The sequence below is a fragment of the Garra rufa genome, chromosome 6 (genome assembly GCF_049309525.1).
Source record: "Garra rufa chromosome 6, GarRuf1.0, whole genome shotgun sequence".
NCBI classification, from domain to species: domain Eukaryota; kingdom Metazoa; phylum Chordata; class Actinopteri; order Cypriniformes; family Cyprinidae; genus Garra; species Garra rufa.
In genome coordinates this window covers 19,063,521-19,085,626 of record NC_133366.1, presented here as the reverse complement: position 1 = coordinate 19,085,626, position 22,106 = coordinate 19,063,521, and the positions used below count along the sequence as shown (strand labels likewise).

The window sequence follows — 22,106 nt, the reverse complement described above, 5'->3', positions numbered from 1 at the left end:
ATTGGTGCTCCCCCTGCTGTCCGCGACGAGCAGCGTTTCAGCTTGACCCGGAGGAGAAGCGCCGCATCGGCCATTTTGGGCTCAAAGGGGGCTTTTCTGTCACCACGTGAGGGCTGGGTTAGTTAGTCCGACACGGGCACTAAATCGAGCCGAACAAGGACTCATAGAACAAGGGGGTAAAAATCAAGAAATACGCTGCCTCACAGACCCGCACTTATTTCACATGTGCTGATAGAGAGAGAGTAAAGGATGCCGACAGTCACTCTGCCTCCCAAAGAAAACGCTCTGTTCAAGAGGATCCTGGTGAGTGCTAATACTTCAGTGCAACAACATCCATCTTCCAAATAAAGCCTGCAGGCTACCGTCATAAATGTGATTGAGAGCTGCTAATGCTCGCTGAAGAACTGTTAATGCAACACTTTTTAGTGCGTGCAAAACTGAACAATCAAGAGTCACTTTCTGTCAAATGGAGGTTAGCTTTTAGCCTGTTAGCTGCTAGCTGTCAGTTGATGTAGCTTAACATACAGACACAATGCTGTTGGAAAGAGGCTGTCAGTGGATGGATAAACGCGTACGACACTTGTAGTCTTTATTTATTTGATTTTAAACGGCATTAGCACTATGTTTATACGGTCGAGCTGCTCTGTTATAAGGCTTAATGTTGCATGTCAGTGGCTGAAATCAGTCTCTGGCCTGTTCATCCAGCAAACCACTTTTTAAAGATCCAAGGGGTATTTATCGGAAAATTACATTTTCAGTCGAGTTTTGGTTTAGTGCGCTTTTCATGGTTGTTTGAGAAGATGGGAAGTGATTAATATGTTTGCAGTGTTTCTGCTAAAAGAAACCCTGGAAGTTTAGTGATGCTCAACTTCAAAACTACAAACACTCGACGAGTTTATACACGGCTAATTCACTGTCAAATTTTGCGGTCTATCCACCCTACTTATTTATAATAAGTGAAACTGCTCACTATTTTGACAGCCAGGACTCTTTAGACAAATGACTGTGATTGTGTTAACTGCATTTCGCCTGTTTTATCCATGTTTCGAAAGAGTCTTTTTGAACGGCTTTGCGTGGTTTTTCTGATTGCTGACCTTAAATCTATTAGATTTGGATGTGGGTATTAATTTGGGGTGGGCATACGTTTCTAGACTGCACTGACAGCATGATGGGCCTACAAACGACAAACTCAGCCAAAACTTTCAACGCTTCCATAATAGTGTCTGAGTGTCTGGTTAAAAAAAAAAAAAAAGCATCGCTGTAGTTTGCAGAAGGATGCATGTAGAGTTTTAATGTTTAAAGTTGGTCATGTATTAGTAAAGATTGTAGTGTTTGTGTTGTGGCTTTGATATAATAAGCTTTGCATTTGCAATCTGTTTCATGCAAATATAATGTTGAACTGTACTTGTAACAAGGCAAGTTTAACCTTGATACCTGTCTGTTGATATGATGCACAGATGTTTTTAAAAGCGTTTTTTGCATTATCATTCTTAGATTATGTATTTGAAGTGCAAAAATAACTGCTGAAAGAAGTAGCAGGTTTTTACTATGTACTTTTTTATACTATAGAGTGTTTTCACAATGTGTTGTCGAATGGAATAGTAGAACTCACAAATTTTGCTGATTATTTTGGATGAAAATGGTCAGTTATTGTCATGTTTTGTACTAATGGACCAGGCCAGGAAAAGACATTTGGAGTAGTGTAGACTGCCAAAAGTTATTACAAATAACAAACAAATGACGTTTGTCTAACTGAACCAGCATTTCCGGGGCAAGAACGTTGACAACGTATGTTTGTTCTTATCATTTCTCTAATTTTTAACTTTAGTTTGTCAAAATATTGCGCCATTTCCTGCTTACTATGTTCTTCTCTATATAATTTAGCAAGTTCCACACATTTTTTTTCTGTGGTTTAGAAAGCATAAATTAGCAAAACAACATATTCAGTAGTACATTAATCATGCAATCAATGCTGTCGTTTACATCCAAATATCGCCAATATGGCCATGCTTCTGGGTAACTGACTGAACCGTGATGTAAGTGCAAACCCTCTATATATGAGATTTTATGCTCAGTCAGTACTTGTCTGTAGGGCTAGAGGATAAAATATTGATTAATTGAACGTTTCGCCTCAATTACGATTAATGAACTATTGTTTAAAAATTTTTTTTTTGGTTCACTGTTTTAGAACTGACATTGAAAGTTTAAAATTTTGTTAACTTGTTACCAGAGTCATAAACGCGATGCTCATGTGTGAGACGCTGCAAAAAACACAAGCAAAACGATCATACGCGTTCATATAACACTGACTACACTTGGTAGGTTATGAATTTCGGTTTTAGATTACTTTTCGATTAATCGTCCATCCCTACTCATCTTTACGATTAATCACATTGTTATCATGGGTCCACTGAATTAATTAGCTGAACTTTAAAGTAGTGGTCGGCCATTATGGATTGTTTTCATGCCTATGCTGATGTAACCAACTAAACCTTGACCTTTTGGTCAGGACTGTCTGAGGGACTCAAGATCATCGTCCGCACGTGGAGCCACAGAGCAGTTTCTAATGCCAGAGAATTAAAAGAACAGTCGCACTAGATTTTGAGTTTAGTTCTCTTACATTTATACATTTATACATCATACATTGTGTGCATTTGAAAACATATTCATTGTGTGTAATAATGTCTATTTCGTCGCTTGAACTTGCTCTCGAACTAGGGATGCTCATATTGACCGTTTAACCGTTAACCGACAGTAAGAATTTTAACCGATTATTACTATCAGTTAAACGGTTTAAAAGGGTTTTTTTTTCATTGTTTTTTTTTTTTTTTTTTTTTTTACGTTTGCTGCATGGTGAAAGAAATAATGCTATTTGTAAGTTATCTGTTTACTCAAGAGTGCGTGTCGACACGTGCAGTGTGGCTGTACAGACATATTTTGCTTCACCTTTACTTAGTAAACAGATGTAATATACATATACGAAAGTGTAGAAGTCAGCAAAACTGAAACCGGCACTTTGGTTGGTGAGTGGATTGTAACATAGCCTCCTGTGATTGGCCACAGTGATTGGCTATTGCTGAACGCTGTAAAACACGCGCTTCTCCACACGCATATGACAGTGGATGGAAGTCCCGAACCGCAAATTGAAAGGGTTTTTGTGATGGTGTTTTTTTCGCGGATCTAAGAGTTAACAGGCGGTCCTGCCTATCCGTACAGCATGTGGACATGTTAAAAACTAGGCACACTGAGGTATTGGCTGGCCTGCTATATATTTTTATGTCCGACGAGAAGAATAAGACCGGTACAGTTCTTCAAAGCGCATAAAAGGATTCAGTGTGTTTTAGTTTTGTCATCTTTATTAGCTAGTTATTTAATTTATACATATTTAGTGTAGGCCTATTTATATTATTCTTTTTTTTTCATTCAGATTTTCTCTGTTCTCAGAACCGCTGCTGATGCGTGATAATTTAAGTATACGTCAATACAGTTTTTGTTGTTGCTCTGTATGCTGCTGTTTGCACGTTAAAATAAAACATTTGCTTGTATTTTTAATGTATCACCACAGATACTCGTGCATTCTATTTTTATTTTAAACTAATTTATTATTCTAATTTTATCAGTTAACGGTTAATGTTCGGATAACGAGCAGCGGTTGTCGGTCAGGAAAATTAACCGAAATGAGCATCCCTATCTCGAACGGTATCGAAATCACTCACAGAGTAACTAAAATGAAAATATATATAAAAAAAAAAACGAAAAAAATCTGTAGTATTATTTCAGTATTTCTAAAATAGCACTGAGATGAATACAGGATATCAAAGTCATCATGAAATTGAAACAGACTATTTACATACTTAATAACTTAATATTCCTAAATGTTCCTGTCCTTTTTTTGCACAAATGTATCTGTGCATGTTATTTCAAAGAAGAAAAAAAAAAACATTTGTCTTTCATCATAATGTAACAACATACTTTGCTTCTGAAATTTCCTTGTCTTATATTAGAATATTTTGTTTCAATCTGATGTATAACACATTATAATTGGTGGATTTATAATGTATTTGACAACGTAAGCTTGAAATAATTAATCTATTAAGAGAAGCTAGATCATTTGCAGTTTCATGGGAAGTTGGGAGTAGGTGGTGTACTTTTTGAAATCATTGTTCTATTGTACTTGGCCACTAACATTAGTGTTCACATCTGAAATCATATCTTATTGTTCAAATCTGCTGGGGCTGCTGTTTAAAGCCTCTGTTTTTAAGGTTGTGGTATATAGGATGCCCTGAATTGATCTAAAGTCACTGATTTCGTAGTGCTGAATTGAATGTGGAAGAGCAGATTCCAGATTTGCTGACAGAATGAGGTGATGGTAGTGATCTCACCACCTGCTGGCTGAGCAAAGGCCTGTTTAATACAGAGGAAACAGAAGCTGCTCCAAATAGAACTGCTCAGAGTAAATTACCATCATTTACAGAGTTTGCAGGGGACAATGTGAGCGTGTGTGTATATCGAGCACACAATCACACAAGGTTAGACTGTCATGGATTGACTTTAGAAAACACGAAGCATACGAAAAGATGGCATTGCCAAGAATCTGCATATGCAGTTTTATTTAGGAGAACCTTAAAGTTAAATAATACTTCCAATATAAATATCATGAAATGCATCAAAAGAAAAAGTATTTTTTTCTGTGGGGGATTGCATCCATTGCATCCAGAGCACTTCTATCAGCGTGATTCCACCTATCCTGCCTTTACTAACTTTAAATGTCATAGTTTTTGTCATCAGATATTAGTTTTAGCTCATCAACGTCTCATCTTAGTCACAGAAAAAATGTTCACTAAGGAATATATTTCATCGTCGTCTTCCTTGACAAAATTAACACTGCTACAGCTGTTAGAGCGCAGAGAAAACAAGGTATAATATGCCATAAAATATGCTAATATAGGACAGTTTGTCAATTAATTTTGTTTTGTATTAATGTTTCTTCTCTCTTTATGTCCTCAGAGATGTTATGAACACAAACAGTACAGAAATGGGCTGAAATTCTGCAAACAGATTCTCTCCAATCCCAAGTTCTCAGAACATGGAGGTAAGAACCCCACTTGGAAGTATTCATGACGTACAACTACACTTGTATTTCATTGCCTATGCAATTTAATGTGAATAAAATGGACACAAATCTAAGACACCTGAGTGAAAGTTGCAGGGTTTGTGTGGCTCATGTAAGTTTGCAAGGCTTAATGGGTTAAAAATTATTATCTCTACAGAGACACTGGCAATGAAAGGCCTGACCCTGAACTGCCTGGGGAAGAAAGAAGAGGCCTATGAACTTGTTCGCAGAGGACTCCGAAATGACCTGAAGAGCCACGTCTGTATCCTTGGATATAGAGATCAGCACATACATTTGGAAGCTCTCAGTTTGACATTTATGCTTAGGAGTATAATAATGGCCCATGTGTTGCAACAGTTGGAATGAGTTTATTTCCTCATGTTCACAGCGGCAGAATTAACACTTGAGTATTTGTCTCAATTTGAAGCCTGTCACGGCCGGTGGGGGTGATGGCCCCCAGCCAAGATTCCTGCCCTGTGTCTGACTATAATGTGCAGTGACACCATGAACTGTTTAGAGAGCCAAACACACAGTGCACTGTTTCCTCGCTGCCAGTCAAATGCTTCACATCCTAGAGATTCATGTTTTGCAGAGACAAATGCCATGTAATAAACCACTTTTAGTGGTTGTTTCTTCATAAGACACCATTACCAGTTTTTAAAATGCTTAAGTTTATTTGGAACTGTTTCTCTTCATGTTTAAGGATGGGCAAACTGAAGACAGATTTAAGTCAGCTTAATACAACATTTTTAGTATTTAATTTATTTGATGTGGATTGGCATTGATGAAAATATACATTATAAACTAATAATTGAAATTTGCAATTTTATTATTTTTTGCTTACAGTCTTTCCCATAGTAAAAATGAAGCCATATAGCTGTCTTAATATATTTTGCATGGGGATCTTCATATTTAGGGCGTCCTTGGAAAAGTTCCTGGTATAGTCGACTCATTCTGTCCAGTGGAACATCCATTAAAAAAAAAAAAGTTTGGCCTTGTAAATTTTAGTGATTGTCCTGGGCTCAGAATTGTACTGTCATCAGCTCCGTAGTGTCTCTGCGAAGTTTCCCTGCTGACCTTAACGTGACATTTCCAGGCTGGCACGTGTACGGTTTGCTCCAGAGGTCTGACAAGAAGTACGACGAGGCAATTAAGTGCTACAGAAACGCACTAAAATGGGACAAAGACAACTTGCAGATCCTTCGAGATCTCTCACTCCTGCAGATCCAGATGAGGGACCTGGAGGGTTACAGGGTGAGTATGAGTACGAACAGGTTTCATTTTATTTGTTGAATTGCAGTACTGTTCATAAGTTTTCAAAATAGTTCTTTCTTGGGTTCAGTATGATTTTTTTGAAAGAAAATAACGGTATTATCAATATCGTGGTATCGCGATAGCAAAAGTCTGTCATTGTGGTCACATGACAATATGAAACGATAGGTCTTGTGGGCGAAAAGTGTAATTTTCACAATATATTTAAACTTCTTATTCTAACATTAAAGGTCTTTAAAGTTGTATTTTGAGCCATTAAGCTTTGGCACAGTATCTGTCAAATGAACTAAAACAAATCCCTTCAAGTCCGCTGCGCTATTCAAAGTGAAGATCACACTACGTTTAGGCGATCAGCTCGAGATCAGTTCACAGTGAATGCAGTGAACCCATTTATTGCATGTGCTGTGAGTTTAGCGCATGTTTGGGAGTAAAACGGGCACCAGTTATACTTTATTTTTGAGGCAGATGATTACAGCATTTTACTAGATTTGTAGTGAGATGCGTTTTTGTAAGCCTGTTTTCAATGAAACACCAGTGTAAATGTAATTTAGACTGAGACAGTATACCCACAAATAAAAAGAGGGTTGAGTCCCCTTTAAAGCTCAGGTACAAGTCAATTCACTGACATTTTTCTGACTTAAATTTTTCTCAGTTAAGAACATGGCTTGGTGCTCTTAATTCTGAACTCTGAAAGTGCATTAGATAGAATAATGTAACTTTAAAATGTACAAAATGTTCATTTGTCTTTTTTTAAATATTACCGTATTATGGACTTCATATCGAGATATTATGGTATTGTGAGAGTTTGATATTGTTACATCCCTAGCATAGATGAATTCAGTTATGCAAAAGTGACACTAAAGCCGTTTATCAGGGTTTGAATTTTGTTGTGGGATTTTGGGTATTGTGCATAATCTTACTAATTGCTAATATTTTCCCTGAATCATGCAATCCACACAAATGATCAGATCAAATCAGTATTTTGAAAAGTTTGTAAGTCTGTAATTTCACAAACGGTATGAGTGATTCAGCAATACCAGCTCTTCCCTCTTCAAGAGATCTCAATTCAGTCCTCGCTTACTGTTTTCTGACCTTTCACACCCAAAACGTGCACACAGCTGCCTCTCCGACAGCTCACGGATACTGGATTAAGTTATTTTTTGCAATTTGTTGTGGTTAAACGGTCAGATGCACACAAATTATGTGAAAATGCCCATTGGTGAGTATTCTCATAAGTGAATGCAAACATTATATAGGAACCATGTATTCAGTCTTAAAGAAATAGTTCACCCAACATTTTTATGTTTATCTGCTTACCCCCAGGGCATCCAAGATGTAGGTGACCTTGTTTCTTCAGTAGAACACAAACAAAGATTTTTAACTCAAACCGTTGCAGTCTGGTAGTCATATAATGGCAGTAAATAGTTACCAAATCTTTAAGAGTAAAAAAAACATGCACAGACAAAACCAAATTAAACCCTGCAGCTCATGACGATACATTGAGGTCTTGAGACAGTATTCATTTACCTCTAATCAGACGGAACGTTTAGCTGTATGGAACGCGTTTACAATAGCCGGTGTGCCACGTGTCAACGTGCTTTGGCAATGTAGTCAGTGAAAAGTCAACACCCCCAGATGAGTTTCGCACAAGGAAATGTAATCTTTTAGTTTTTAATCGATTGCCAGAATCAGGATAAGCACAAGTAATTACCATTTATTTATCATGTAAACAATGAGTGACGTATATGCGTGACAGTTCACTATATGAAGAATTTTTGGGGTATAATATGCCACGGTTTACTTTATTTTGCTATCCTCACTTGTATAAATGAACTATAGTGCCCTGCACTCACTAGTAAAAAATATAAAAAATTATATCTGGTGTCTGTTTAATTTAACTGTATATTATTTAAAATAATTTAATATTTATTGCGTTAATTAAAAGCCTCAAATTATGGCACAGTGTTGAGGTTAAACACAAAGGATGCATGTGTATTTTTGACCAAATATGGGAGCCATGACTCAGCAATGTCTATTTCCTGTTTCTTGAGCTTGCTTGTTTCTCCTCCTCTCCTGTGTCTTTATTTCTTTGTCTTCTGCGGTATGATAAAGTGGGTGTTTAATGATTCATACCCTCAGGCTACTCCGATATCTACTTTTACCCCTGAAATGAAAGCCTTTCAGATTTGGGTTTTGTGCAATATGACTCCACTGTTGTTTTCTGTAGTTTTAAATAGTACTTTGTTACATTTTATTTTGAAAAGGATCTAATTTCGCCTCTAATTTAAACCTTTTAAAAGCTTTTGAAACCTAACACCAGAGAAATCCCACGCAAAAAACTGACTGAATTGACTCTCTTATAGGAGACCCGGTATCAGCTGCTGCAGTTGCGGCCGGCCCAGCGAGCGTCATGGATTGGATACGCCATTGCGTATCACCTCTTAGAGGACTATGAGATGGCGGCCAAAATTATTGAGGAGTTTAGAAAGACACAACAGGTAACTGCAGACATGATAGATGCAAGAAGATTAGTGTTCTTAAACTTGTAGGGTTGTCTCAATACCAAAATGTTATAAGTTGATGGCGGTACCAGTGAAAACAAGACTTTTAAAACCCAATTTTTGATGGTGAAAACAAGTATGCAAATGAACATGACCCTGGACCACAAAACCAGTCATAATGGTAATTATTAATTGTCTGAAAGCTGAATAAATAAGCTTTCCAGTGTTAGGATAGGATAATATTTGTCTGAGACACAACTATTTGAAAATCTGGAATCTGAGGGTGCAAAAAAAAAAAAGAAAATATTGAGAAAATTGTCTTTAAAGTTGTCCAAATGAAGTTCTTAGCAATGCATATTACTAATCAAAAATTAAGTTTTGATAAATTTACAGTAGGAAATTAACAAAATATCTTTATAGATCTTTACTTAATATCCTAATGATTTTATAATTAAATTTAATTAAATAATAATAAAAAAAGATAATTTTAACCCATACATTGTATTTTTGGCTATTGTTACAAATATACCCGTGCTACTTAAGACTGGTTTTGTGGTCCAGGGTCACATTTTAATATATCAGTATGCTTTGAAGAGGGCATTGGATTGTGAAAAGTCTTATTTAAAAATAGAAAAATATTTGGAAATATATATATATATTTTTTTTTAGTTTTCATTTTAAATTACATTTTTTATGTGCTTTTATTTATTTTTTATTTATTTAAATGTTTCTATTTAATTAATTTTTGTTTTAGTAATTAAAATAGTGTCAGTAACCAAAGCAGCATTTATAATAGTTTTTCATTTAGTACTATAATAATTAATAAATAATTAATACAAAATTATTTTATATCAGCTTTATTTCAGTTATAGTACATTTTTGATTTAGTTAACAATAACAAGTACTTTAAATCACTTTAAATAAAGCATAAGTACAGAGCCAGTAAAACACATTTGGGAGTTTTTTGTTTCTTCGTAATATTGTTATTTGGCTAGTTTTAGGGGTATAATTGTTATTACATGATTTGATAGGAAAGTGAAGAGTGATTTACACTTACATCTGCATTGTATCGAGATGCAAACACTCTTCACAGAGCATGTAAAAAAAGGTTCAACTTAGTACCAAAGTACCTTTACTTTTTACATTCCTATTAGCCAAGAATAGATTTGAAAGAACAGGGGCAGAGGTAACAAGAGTGGTTAATGAGGTATTGTGAAGACGTCAACCTGCCACTCCAGGTCAACAGGCAACACAATGGCACACGGTTGTTGTGGCGTCCAAGATAAGGTGCTTATTTCCTCTCATTGGTTTCTAGCACAACGGGAAACAAGTTGGCAGGCTAAAAAAATATTCCTAACTGTTATATAGTGGAATTAGTTCACACAGCAAATTCTTTCTATATTAGTTTTTTATGATGTTAATGAATGTTTGATTTTTCAGACGTCCCCTGACAAGGTGGATTATGAGTACAGTGAGCTGCTGCTCTATCAGAATCAGGTCTTGAGGGAGGCAGGACTCTTAAGAGAAGCTCTGGAGCATCTCACCACCTATGAGAAACAGATCTGTGATAAACTGGCTGTGGAGGAAACCAAAGGTACATCAGTGCACTTCTTTCTTCCTCATCAACACTTTTCCTTTTTTCTTCTTCTTCTGCTTTTATCTTATTTTGTCCATTATGCAGTTTTTCCTTTTCACATTTTGCTTGTCCAGCAGATTGACTTCCTGTTTGTGGTCCCATGGAAAATTGTCTCTGTTTTATTTTCTTTCCTCGTGTTGTGGATGTGTAGGGGAGCTGCTGTTGAATCTGGAACGGTTTGAGGAAGCGGCAGATGTGTACAGACGACTACAGGAGAGAAATCCTGAAAATTGGTCTTATTACCATGGCCTGGAAAAAGCCCTCAAGCCTGGTATGCACACAAAATATTTTGTTGGCATATTTATCTCTCATCTTATACACAGTTTAACAAAACACAGCATTTCTGGTGTTTTTTCAGCAAGCACAGAAGAGAAGCTGAAGATCTATGAGGAGGCCTGGGAGAAATACCCTAAAGGCCTCGTACCTCGCAGATTACCACTCAGCTTCCTGTCTGGTAGGCAGTTCTTTCTCCCTGTCCAGTACATTAGCTGCTTCTGCAAGTTGTACGTATGTTGAATGAAATTTAAGGCTGCCCTCGACTAAAGATTTTTCTGGTCGACTAGTAGTCTTTCAATTTAAGCATTAGTCGACTATTAGTCGCACGTTTATTAATAAACCAATAATGAGCCTTTAAAGGGATAGTTCACCCAAAAATGAAAAATTTATGTTTTTCTGCTTACCCCCAGGGCATCCAAGATGAATTTGTTTCTTCAGTAGAACACAAGCAAAGATTTTTAGCTTAAACCGTTGCAGTCTGTCAGTCATATAATGGCAGTCAATGGGACCCACGGCTTTGAGAGTCAAAAAAACATATACAGACAAAACCAAGTTAAACCCTGCGGCTCGTGACAATACATTGAGGTCTTCACACATGAAACAATTGGTCTGTGAATGAAACTGAACAATATTTATATAACTTTTTACGTCTGATCCACCACAATGTCCAACTGTCCTGAGAGAGTGTTGACTTTTCACTGACCCCCAAATTTTTTGCCTGATCGACTGAAGTTATGGTTGTTTGCTCTTCATCACGTGTCGGCTTTTGTGAACACACTCAATCCTAAATACTGTTCAGTTTCTTGCACAGACCAATTGTTTAGTGTGTTAAGACCTCAATGTATCGCCACGAGCCGCAGGGTTTAATTTGGTTTTGTCTGTGTTTGTTTTTTTGACTCTCAAAGGCGTGGGTCCTATTAACTACCATTATATGACTGACAGACTGCAACCAAAAAAAATCTTTGTGTTCTACTGAAGAAACAAAGTCACCTACATCTTGGATGCCCTGTGGGTAAGCAGATAAACATCAAATTTTCATTTTTGGGAGAACTATCCCTTTAATTGCCTACATGGCCTAATGAGCGCTTAAAGGAACACTCCACTTTTTTTGGAAATAGGCTCATTCTCCAACTCCCCCTGAGTTAATAAGTTGAGTTTTACCGTTTTGAAATCCATTCAGCCGTTCTCCTGTTCTGGCGATATCACTTTTAGCATAGCTTAGCATAGATCATTGAATCCTATTAGACCAATAGCATCACATTCAAAAATGACCAACGAGTTTCGATATTTGTCCTATTTAAAACTTGACTCTTCTGTAGTTATATCGTGTACTAAGACCGGTGGAAATGCAAAGCTTCAATTTTCTAGGCTGATAAGATTAGGAACTACACTCCCATTCCGGCGTAATAGTCAAGGAAGTTTGCTGCCTTAATAAGGCTGAAGCAGGAGCAGTAATACCACGCAGCACATGTGCAAATGCTAAACTAGCTGGGAACTCATTTCTGATAATACTCCGCCTGCTTTGGCCATATTACGGCAGCAAACTTCCTTGACTATTACGCCGGAATGGAAGTGTAGCTCCTAATCTTATCAGCCTAGAAACTCGCAGCTTTGCATTTCCACCGGTCTTAGTACACAATATAACTACAGAAGAGTCAAGTTTTAAATACAACAAATATGGAAACTCGTTGGTCATTTTTGAACGCGATGCTATTGGTCTAATAGGATTCAATGATCTATGCTAAGCTATGCTAAAAGTGATATCGCCAGAACGGCTGAATGGATTTCAAAACGGTAAAAAGCAACTTATTAACTCGGGGGGAGTTGGAGAATGAGCCTATTTCCAAAAAAAGTGGAGAGTTCCTTTAAAGGGATAGTTCACGGATAGGTACGGATTACATAACATAATGAAATTTTCATTTAATTTGGTTCATTTAAAAAGTTTCACTCTCTATAGATATATTTTTCATGTCTGTAATGCAAGTATACACAGAGTTTCGCACTTAAGTTCTCAAAGACAGAGACGACAGAGAGTGCATCTTGTTTGCTTTAATTAATTTACAAAAGCGCAACGTTTTGTTATTCTGAGTACACACAAATAAACATAGTGTCTTTACAAATTCGTAAGCTGTATTACTTTTACCTGTATGACCAAAAATGGCAGGGTATTTTTAGAGCAAGTGACTGCACCAGCGCCTCAGTCTGTCATGCCGTGAGCGCGCTACAATTTAGCTTCCACACTAGAGGCTAACACTGATCACTAATTATTGAATTATTCTTTATTGTACAGGAGATAAGTTTCGGGAATGTCTGGATAGATATTTAAGAATGAACTTCAGTAAGGGCTGTCCTCCTGTCTTCACCACACTCCGATCTCTCTATCAGGACAAAGAGAAGGTGAGCACATAGTCTGATCATCACACAGAATGTGCTAACTAGGGTTTACGTCTAGATGTGTTTTTCACATTTTGTTTTAATTGCAGGTGTCAATAATTGAAGAATTAGTTGTTGGTTTTGAAACATCGTTACGGACCTGTCGGATGTTCAGCCCGGATGGTATGTTAATTTCTTTATTCCGTGATTTTACTTTTTTGTATTTAAAGTATTGGATCTTAAGAAATTAAATTTGGTTTATGTTTTGAAATACTGTACTACATCTGTACTATATCTTTGAGAACACAAAACGCAAAATTGAGAATTCAAAATGCAAAAATACCATATTGAAATATTGCTGGAGCAATAAATATGTAAACACCCACATTTGTGTGAAAAAGAATTAAATATGTAGAAATTTTGCCAGACCATTTGTTGTTCCTGGCAGTGTGTAGCACATTCTGCTCTGTATATCCTTCAGAAGGATCCCAAAATGAGAATTTAGCAGCTAAATTTCTATTTATAAACCAATGCGTCTACTATATTTATATATTCTATCTATAATTCAAACATAATTATTAAGCAAAGAAAGAGGAAGGTTTAAAAGGCACAGTACTGAAAAACAGGCCATTAAAATCTAAGAATGCGTGTAAAAATGTACATTGATGCAAGGAAGCAAACATTATGGAAATTTTGGAGAAATAAATGTTAATATGAGAAAATATTTAAGGTCCCATATTGTCAAAATCAAAATTTCCTGGCTTTTTTCATAATAACTGAGGTCTAGGGGCTATGTAACTACCACATAAGTTTCAAAACAGTCAATCCACAGTAAACTGCACACAGCCTGTTTAAAGTAGCTGTTCATTTTCACGAGCCGCTGTGACTTCCGTAAAAATGTGACGTCCGATCTACTCAGTCACCGCCTTCAGTCACCATCCTGAGCACCAATCACATCCCACCCTCCTTTTGTCAAACCCAGACAGCATCGTGTCCATTCCATTGCTAAGCAACAACAACATGAAAACAAGTCGAGAAAACCCTGTTCAGTCGATAGATGTCGAAACTACGTCATAGCACAGTCTTCTGAACAACGTTAATATAAGAGACCAGTGGCACGTCAACTTCAGCCTCTTTCACACAGCCACTCCGGAAAATACACGGATAATGTGTCCCATGATTTACACACAACCCGTAAAGACATGTGACATTTGGATGTGAGATGTAATGCGACGCGTACATTTCACTAAACTTAAACTAACCTGATGAGCAATCTGTGCTTCAGTGCTGATAGTGAGGAGCTCCCTGATCGCCGCTTCATTCCACTTCATTTCCACACGTATTTTTCAGTCGTGAAGAGTCGCAGGGTAACGTGCATCATCACTACAACACTGCCTTTAAGGCATTTGGTTCTGGCTTTTGTTCACACAGCACTCGTTCCCGTAATTTTCCGGAATCAGCGCGCATCGTGAAAGTGGCTTTACTAAAGCAACTGTTACATAGCTTACTGCATTCGGTGTTTGAAAAAGAAAGAAACATTAATGATCATTCTGAAATATCCTGTTAAGTATCAGCAGGCTAGGCTATCCCTATGGCTCTGGGCTCGGCTACAGCATACATGACCGTAGTTACTTCCTGGCTGTGCATCACTCAGAAAACAACAGGCCAATCAGAAGAGAGGCTCATGAATATTAATTAGATGGGCCAAAATCGACCTGTTCTTGACAGAGCTCCTAAAAAAGGAGCTGTAAAAATATGTTGAGATGGATTTTGGCACTTATACCGCAAATATATATTCTTAAGGACATCAACAATTAAAATAAACCTCCAGAAATGTGTACAATATAGGACCTTTAATATAAAATATTAAAATTCTGTCATTAATTACTCATCCTTATGTCGTTCCAAACCCGTAAGACCTTCATTCCTCTTTGGAACACAAATTAAGATATTTTTGTTGAAATCTGAAAGCTTTCTGACCCTGCATAGGCAGCAACACAACTAACACATTGAAGGCTCAGAAAGGTAGTATTGACATCATTAAAATAGTCCATGTGACATCAGTGCTTCAACTGTAGTTTTATGAAGCTACGAGAATACTTTTTGTGAGCAAAGAAAACAAAAATAACTTCATTCAACAATTTCTTCTCTTCCGTGTCACTCTTCAACATGCGTTCAGGACTACATTTCTAGGCCTTGAACATGTCAGTTACATTGCTGTCTATGCAGGGTTAGAAAGCTCTCTGATTTCATCAAAAATTTCTTAAATCGTGTTCCAAAGATGAACGAAGGTCTTCCAGTTTTGGAACGACATGAAGGTGAGTAATTAATGACAGAATTTTCATTTTGGGTAAACTACCTTTATTATGATGCTTTTAGTGCTGTGGTGAGCCATCTAATGTGTATAAGTGGATTAGTATTACCTGGTTGGTTCTTTTGATGTTTTCATGTAGATGACGGCAAAGAGGAGCCGCCCACTACGTTACTCTGGGTGCAGTATTTCCTGGCTCAGCACTATGATCAGATCGGCCAGCACACCATGGCTCTCGAATACATCAACGCTGCCATTGAGAGCACACCAACTCTGATAGAGCTCTTCCTCATTAAAGCCAAGATATACAAGGTACAAAATGCATTGCACACAATTACTATTTTTCAGTTTCTTTGCAATTAAACACACTGACAGACAGGACAGAGCAGGTTACTTCTGGTATGAAACAAGCTCTCGGCTTTTTTTTTTTATATCGCATTAATGGAACAATCAACATGTGAAGTGAACATCTTATTTACTTGTAGCACAAAATAAACATGAATGAACATCAGAACGTATTTTATTTCAAGGACAGAAAGACATTAATACACACAATTTCAAGTTAAAGTCCACTGAAATCTACTCTCCTGTCTGATATGTTCGTCTGACAAAATGGTGGATTCGGCATTATGATTGGTCAGATTGCCCATCATTCAAGCTGTTTGCAACGGGTCAGTTGATTTGATTGTTATATCCTGACTCCATTGGGTCCCGTTTGTATTTCCTCACTCAGCATGCTGGGAATATCCGGGAAGCAGCTCGTTGGATGGACGAAGCTCAGGCCCTGGACACAGCAGACCGTTTTATTAACTCCAAATGCGCCAAGTACCTGCTTAAAGCAGGTCTGGTCAAGGAGGCTGAGGAAATGTGTGCAAAGTTCACAAGGGTAAGCGAAGTGTGTGTACATTTGAGTACATGATTTCCTCACAGGTGTTTTGTGTGTAACCGCTCTGTCCCTCTCTCTCAGGAGGGAGCATCTGCGGTAGAGAACCTGAATGAGATGCAGTGCATGTGGTTCCAGACTGAATGTGCTCTGGCCTATAAATCTATGAAGAAATATGGAGAAGCACTGAAAAAATGCCATGAGATTGAAAGGGTCAGTCGTCTTTGATGTCTGTGCTTGCTTATTATATTAGGGTATTTGTGTGCTGATTCTGATTACTGATTACTTTCCTCAAACATTTGTTCATTACAGCACTTTGTAGAGATAACAGATGACCAGTTTGACTTCCATACGTACTGCATGCGGAAGATGACGCTGCGTTCCTACGTGGACCTGCTTAAACTGGAGGACGTGTTACGTATGCACCCCTTCTACTTCAAAGCCTCACAAACCGCCATCCAAATCTACCTCAACCTGCATGACAACCCGCTAACGGATGACAGCAAGGAACTACAAGCTGATACTGGTAATATGACATAAATCTAGCGAAGCTGGTTTCTGCCACAAAATAAAAAATAAAGGTAATTGTGACTTTTTCGACTGTGTACATCTCCCTATTCTCACTTTTTTTCCTACTTGCAGTACTGCAGGGAAAAAAGTCAGAATAGCGAGACGAAAAATGTCAGAGAAAAAATTGTGTTGTAAAATAAACTCTGAATTGCTAGATTTAAAGTCAGAATTGCTTGGAAAAAAGTCAAAATTGTGATAAAAGTCTCTCTTAAATAATTTGTTGCATGTACCTTTTTTTGTGGTGAAAATGAAAAACAGAATAAATTGAGATCAGAAGTAAACTCAGAATTGCATAATATTGAGTTTATATTTTGTGACAAAGTTGCAATAAAACATAAAAAGGTAATTGTGACTTCTCACAATTATGACTTTTACTCAGAATTGAGATGTAAACTCACAATTGCGAGTTAAAGTCAAAATTGTGACAAAGTAACAATTCTCAGAAATAAAGTAATAATTGCGTGATATAAATACGCAATTGCGAGTTATCAAGTCAGAATTTTAAGTTATAAACTTGCAAATCTGACTTCTCAGAATTGCGTGTTATAGAATAATTTTTAGAATTGTGAGTTAAGTTCAATTGTGAGGTATAAACTCGCAATTCTGAGAACATATCTTTTTTGTTGGACTATAACTTGCAATTGCAAGTTTGTATCTCAAAACTCTGAGAAAAAAAGTCAGGATTGCAAGATGAACTTGCAGCTGCGAGGAAAAAAAGTCAGAATTGCGAGATCCAAACTTACATTCTCGCAATTCTGAGAAAAAAGTTCTTTATAACTTAATATCAGAACTGCAAGTTTGTCATGTAGTTCTAAGGAAAAATGTCAGAATTGTGAGTTTGTATCACGCAATTCTGAAAAAAAAAAGGTCAGTATTTTGACTTCTGTGACTTTCTGCGAGTTTATGTCTCACAATTCTGAGAGAAAAATTCTGTATTGTCAGTTTGTATCACGCAATTTGAGAAGAAAAGTCAGAATTGTGAAAAAGTCACAATAACATTTAAAAAAAATAAATTATTCAGTGGCGGAAATGGGCTTTCCATACACCAAAGCAAGCTTGTTTATTTCAGTGTTTTCTTTAGAAGTGTGCTTAACGTTGCTTCTTTCAAACAGGGAACCTGACTGACAAAGAGCTGAAGAAGTTAAGGAATAAGCAACGAAGAGCACAGAAGAAAGCACAGCTGGAGGAAGAAAAGAAGAACGCAGAGAAAGAGAAACAGTTAAAGAACCAGAAAAAGAAAAAAGAGGATGATGACGAAGAGATCGGTGGACCTAAAGAAGAGCTTATACCAGAGAAACTGGCCAGGGTGCGTGTTTGTTTTTGTTTGTGAAAGTGGGGAATTCTATATCTGAAAGGCTTCTAAACACAATTCGTTCCATTAGTAGGAACCCAAGGGGAAATTTGAAGAAACTCAAAGACTGTTATTGTGCTTGGAGAAAAATGTTTGTCTCTCTTTCATTTTAAAGGTGGAGAACCCATTAGATGAAGCTGTAAAGTTTTTGACTCCATTAAAAAACCTGGTGAAGAATAAGATAGACACACAACTTCTGGCCTTTGAGATCTACTTTAGGAAAGGTATATGCTTTACATATCTGAACTCCATTCTCATCTTCATTTGTACAGTCTAATAATAGAAAAAATAATAATAGGATCTAGGATGTATGTCACAATACAAAATGAATTATCTGTTGCTACTTTAGTTCAATAGTTGCATAATTTGAATTTCCTTCATCCTCTATTTCCTCAGAAAAGTTCCTGTTAATGCTGCAGTCAGTGAAGAGGGCCTATGCAATAGACCCAGACCACCCTTGGCTTCACCAGTGTTTAGTGCGCTTCTTTAAAGGAGGTGAGTAAACCCAAAGTGCCTCTTGCTATTAGTTTGGTTGTATTTTCTTTGCATTTTGTCAGTCAGTCACTATTATGTCTTAATTTGTTGCTTTTGACACCATATTCACCTTCATGTGTTTGTTTGGTTGGTAATGTGCTGCTTTTGATTGGCTGACAGTGTCCGAAAGTAAAGACCTAGCAAATTCGGTCAGCATGGTTCTCAAGCAGGAAATCTCCAGGCTGTTTGGGGAAAGTAATCCTAAGAACTTCAACCAGGCCTTCCTTACCAAGCACTTCAATTCCATCCCTCATCGAGTAGCAGGTACAGCATTCTCAACACTTTATATGCACACAGCTTTCCTAAAACCGCTACTTCATGTTCAGTTTTCAATTTCACCTGTTTTCTTCCTTTACAGCTGCCAAAATGATGTTCTACTTAGACCCTACAACACAGAAGAAAGCGGTGGAACTGGCTATAGCACTTGATGAATCACTGAACAACAGAAATATTCAGGTACATAACGGGCTACATGACCTTTTACCCAAAATGAAAATTCTATTATTAATGGAGTCTGTGCACAAGCATAGCGTCGAACTTCCGCTGTCTCCAGAAGTTGGGATATCAGTTTCATTTTTTTAATTTTGCGTCTCCCAAAATGCCAGTATTTACTGGATGTCGCCGCGATATGTGTAAAGCAAGCATCAGCGATGTCATATCGTTGATGTCTGGTCTCCTGCGCACCTTACACTTGAGGATGCCCCACATGTGCTTAATAGGGTTCAGATCTGGAGACATACTTTTTCCACTCCATCACCTTCAACTTCCTCAGCAAGGGAATCTTGGTGGTGTGTTTGGGGTCGTTATCAAATTGGAAAACTGCCGTTCAGCCTAGTTTTCGGAGGGAAGGCATCATTTTCTGCTTCAGAATGTACAGTACATAATGAAATCCAAGTTTCCCTCAATGAACTGCAGCTCCCCAGTACCAGCAGCACTCATGCAGCCCCAGACCATGATGCTCCCACCACCATGCTTGACTATAGCCAAGACACAATTTACTTGGTACTCCTCACACATGCTAGACACCATCTGAGCCAAACAAGTTTATCTTATTCTCATCAGACCACGGGACATGGTTCCAGTAATTCATGCTCTTGGACAGGTTGTCTTCAGCAAACTGTTTGTGGGCTTTCTTGTGAGCCGGCTTCAGATGAGGCTTCTTTCTGGGAGGACGCCTATGCAAACTGACTTGTTGCAGTGTGTGGTGTATGCAAGATAAACTCACCTGCCAATTTTAGCAACTTCTTTTTTTATTCTCCAGGAACAATATAAACTTTGGGTTATTAAAGCAACAAGCTTCAACATCCACTCAAACTGTGAGGTTTCTTAGCCTTCCCCATGCACTTGTAACACAATGATCTGGCAATAACTTCACCTGTGCCCTGATCTTTATTAGAAACTGAGAGGGAGAGAATGTTAACACTGATAATACAATTACCACGCAAAAAAAATATGAACAGTCTGCATTTAAAATAAACACGTCATTAACTAGCTTAGCCGCTAGCTGCTGATCGACAAAACAAATTGGATTAAACTAGTTCAAATAAATGGATATATAAAGTCTGAATCCCTTGTTCCACCAGTGTTTTGGAGCAGGAGACCCAAGCATCAGTGATGGACATCGTTTGCATGCTGATGCTTAATTTAGACGGATCTCGGAGACATCTAGTAAATACTGACATTTTAGGAGATGCAAAACTAGAAACTGGTATCCCACCTTCTGGAGACAGCAGAAGTTCGACGTTACACTTTTGCACAGAGTCCATTACTCACCCTCATGTCGTTCCAAGCCCGTGAGACCATTGTTCAACTTCGGAACACAAATTAAGATTTGTTTTATGAAATCAGAGAGCTTTCAGACCCTGCATAGACAGCAATGCAACTACCATGTTCAAGGCCCAGAAAGGTACTAAGGACATTGTTAAAATAGTCCATGTGACATCAGTGGTTCAACTGTAATGTAATGTAATGTAAGGCTGTCCCTTGCAGATAAATGCACACAAATGTGTCATGGTACTGTTGTGAACCCACATCAAAGACTGACATGGAAAAGAAGAAATTCTTAAATAAAGTCATTGTTTGCTTTGTGCACAAAAAGTATTCTCGTAGCTTCATGAAATTAAGGTTGAACTACTGATGTCACATGGACTATTTTATCAATCTCATTACATTTCTGGGCCTTGAACATGTTGTGTTGCTGTCTGTGTGGGGTCAGAAAGGTCTGATTTCATCAAAAATATCTTAATTTGTGTTCCAAAGATGAATGAAGGTCTTATGAGTTTGCAATGACATGAGGGTCAGTAATTAATGACAGCATTTTCTAGAATAGACAACGCCAGTATCCGACAGTATATTTTCAAATTATATTCAATTTCCATTTTATTTTCAATTTATTTTAATTGTACATTGTTTAATTATTAGCTTTTTATGAACTTATGAACCCCCTGCTATTACTTGGTATATTACGTTTATATTATTTTACTACTTTACTACTTAATTTTTGCAGATCTGTACAGATGTTTTGGAAAGCCTGCGTGACGGAATCCTTGGAGAGGCTAAGGAAACCGCCGAGTTATACCGAGCGGAGTGTCATAAGATCTACCCCTATACGCTGGCCTTCATGCCCCCAGGCTATGAGGAAAACATGAAGATTGCGGTCAATGGAGACGTCTCTACAGAAACTGAGGAGCTGGCCAATGATATGTGAACATCTGAAGAAAGTCTTAAGGACTGAGGGAGGAGGTGGAATGGGAAGTGGTGCGGCACCGCCACTGTCAAACACTCTAGACGGTTGCCATTGACTAATGCGATTCTGTGAGGAACTTCCTGCGATCTTCTACGCCCCCAGAAATTGCAGTTAGGGCTGACAGACAGTGACTGTGTTTTTGAGTGGAGCAAGAAGAGGAGGGGTTGTGGGGGGAGAAGAGAATAAAATGCCCATTTTACTTTTTTAACCTTGCTGATGACTACTCTCTAACTGAAAACTAGTCAAACATGCATCCCATTTTGAAATACAGTATGTCTGAATGCAAACTTTGTGCAATGGCGAGAGCAAATCCCATAGTCAACAAACCAAGAGCAAGAGAAGCGCACTCAAACCCATCTTTCCCCTGTTTTAAAGAGTAATTTATATGAAAAATAAAAGCTTAAAAAGGATATGTGGCTTGTTGTGCAAAAGATCTGGATTGAATTGGTGTGAAAAGGCAGCTGAATCATTGGACGTAGTTTAGAGGGGAGAACGGGTGTGGACAGGAAGTGATGTCATAACGGGGAAGCAGCATGTGTA

At 37.6% G+C, this 22,106-nt stretch overlaps 1 protein-coding gene across 1 annotated transcript; it reads left to right on the top strand.

Moving 5' to 3' along the window:
* Nucleotides 1–94: 94 nt before the first annotated feature.
* On the top strand, nt 95–21,976 carry naa15b (N-alpha-acetyltransferase 15, NatA auxiliary subunit b). The gene is made up of 20 exons (XM_073842041.1): nt 95–303; nt 5,008–5,092; nt 5,271–5,375; nt 6,210–6,367; nt 8,749–8,883; nt 10,327–10,480; nt 10,674–10,793; nt 10,881–10,976; nt 13,089–13,195; nt 13,282–13,354; nt 15,625–15,794; nt 16,216–16,368; nt 16,450–16,578; nt 16,678–16,891; nt 18,048–18,241; nt 18,402–18,510; nt 18,683–18,781; nt 18,941–19,084; nt 19,179–19,276; nt 21,327–21,976. Exons 1-20 carry the CDS (start codon nt 250–252, stop codon nt 21,525–21,527), a joined length of 2,598 nt encoding a protein of 865 aa, XP_073698142.1. The 5' UTR covers nt 95–249; the 3' UTR covers nt 21,528–21,976.
* The last annotated feature ends 130 nt before the right edge of the window (nt 21,977–22,106 follow it).

Excerpts from the sequence above, each read along its gene's own strand:
- naa15b (XM_073842041.1), top strand. The coding sequence starts at position 250 with ATGCCGACAGTCACTCTGCCTCCCAAAGAAAACGCTCTGTTCAAGAGG. Across the intron at positions 16,892-18,047 it reads GGAACTACAAGCTGATACTG|GGAACCTGACTGACAAAGAG; the intron begins GTAATATGACAT and ends TCTTTCAAACAG. Across the intron at positions 19,277-21,326 it reads TGAACAACAGAAATATTCAG|ATCTGTACAGATGTTTTGGA; the intron begins GTACATAACGGG and ends TAATTTTTGCAG.